Raw genomic sequence first — 1,192 nt, forward strand, 5'->3', positions numbered from 1 at the left:
TTGGTGACGCTGTTGGAGAGTTTGTGGAGAAGACGGGGCGACATGACGCCCGAGAGCCAGGCCAGGTGTTGCCGTCTAATGGAGAACCTGGGACACTTGGATATCGCAGTAGAGTTGCTTGAGTACATGGCATCTGTGTAGGCAAACAAGAGCCGTGGAAAAGCAAACAAAAGGATAATCATGATGAGTGGAATGACGTATCGAACGCGTTGGAGCAATATAAAGATGAGGCGTATATATGTGTGAGTGTGTGAGTGAGAAAAAAATATAGATAGTGGGATTCTTGTGCATCTCTTTTCTTCTTTCTTGTGTTTGCATTTGTTCACCACTGAGTGACACAATGTTCTTAGTGTGTACATACCTCTTTCTGTTTGCTCTACTTTGAATTGCTCTTGTGTGTGGTTCGGAGAGAATAAGTAAAAAGTTAAGAAAAGAAAAAAGGAAAAGGAAAATGTCAAGGCCAGGAGCCAACTCAGACGGTGGTGGTGCGAGGCACGACGCTTTCTCATCGAACAGTGATGACACCGCACCACCACTGAGCAATGAAATGACTGTTGAGCCACGTTTTGTTCATCCTGAGGCGAAAGAGTTCTTCTCAAACAAGGGTTTTCTGCGATACATTCCCTTGTTTGGGGAGGCAGTGGAGGGATATGGTCCTCGACCAGTCATCTCCATTGCTATGTCGTACTTCATGTGCAAGGGTGTATCTCATTATTTAATTCGTTTATCTCTCTTTGCAATGTTAACACGCCGCTACGGGTTGGATGGCACAACTTATCAGCGTCTTGAAACTGTGGTTGCCTTGGGTTGGTCTATTAAGCCCCTTGCAGCTATTGCAAGTGATATGTTTGCATTTTTTGGTTATTCCAAACGATGGTACATGTTTGCTGCTTGTATTATTGGCGCCCCACTTTCTCTTACCTACGGACTTATGCCTGCAGTCGCCTCGAGTGGTCAGATTGTTGCAGCTCTGCTATTTTTTAACTGCTTCACTAAGGCTGTGGTGGACATTTTACTGGAAGGGCACTACAGCCGAATGTTACGCCGTGTCCCTGGCCCTGGTCCAGCACTCGTTAGTTGGATTTGGTGCTTTATCATGGCCGGCTCACTTGTGGCCACGGTGATCGTGGGTCCTTTGGGTGATGCCGGATACCCGCAAGTTGCCGCGTTCATCGCAGCCGGTTTTCAGCTC

General features: G+C 47.0%; 1 protein-coding gene across 1 annotated transcript; it reads left to right on the forward strand.

Moving 5' to 3' along the window:
- Positions 1–451: 451 nt before the first annotated feature.
- On the forward strand, positions 452–1,192 carry TM35_000081020 (pteridine transporter; the record flags this gene model as incomplete). Its single annotated transcript, XM_029023967.1, has 1 exon — positions 452–1,192. A coding segment is annotated over one exon (741 nt), but the record flags the coding sequence as incomplete, so codon positions are not given.

The sequence above is a fragment of the Trypanosoma theileri genome (genome assembly GCF_002087225.1).
Source record: "Trypanosoma theileri isolate Edinburgh chromosome Unknown TM35_Tth_8_V1, whole genome shotgun sequence".
Classification (NCBI taxonomy): domain Eukaryota; phylum Euglenozoa; class Kinetoplastea; order Trypanosomatida; family Trypanosomatidae; genus Trypanosoma; species Trypanosoma theileri.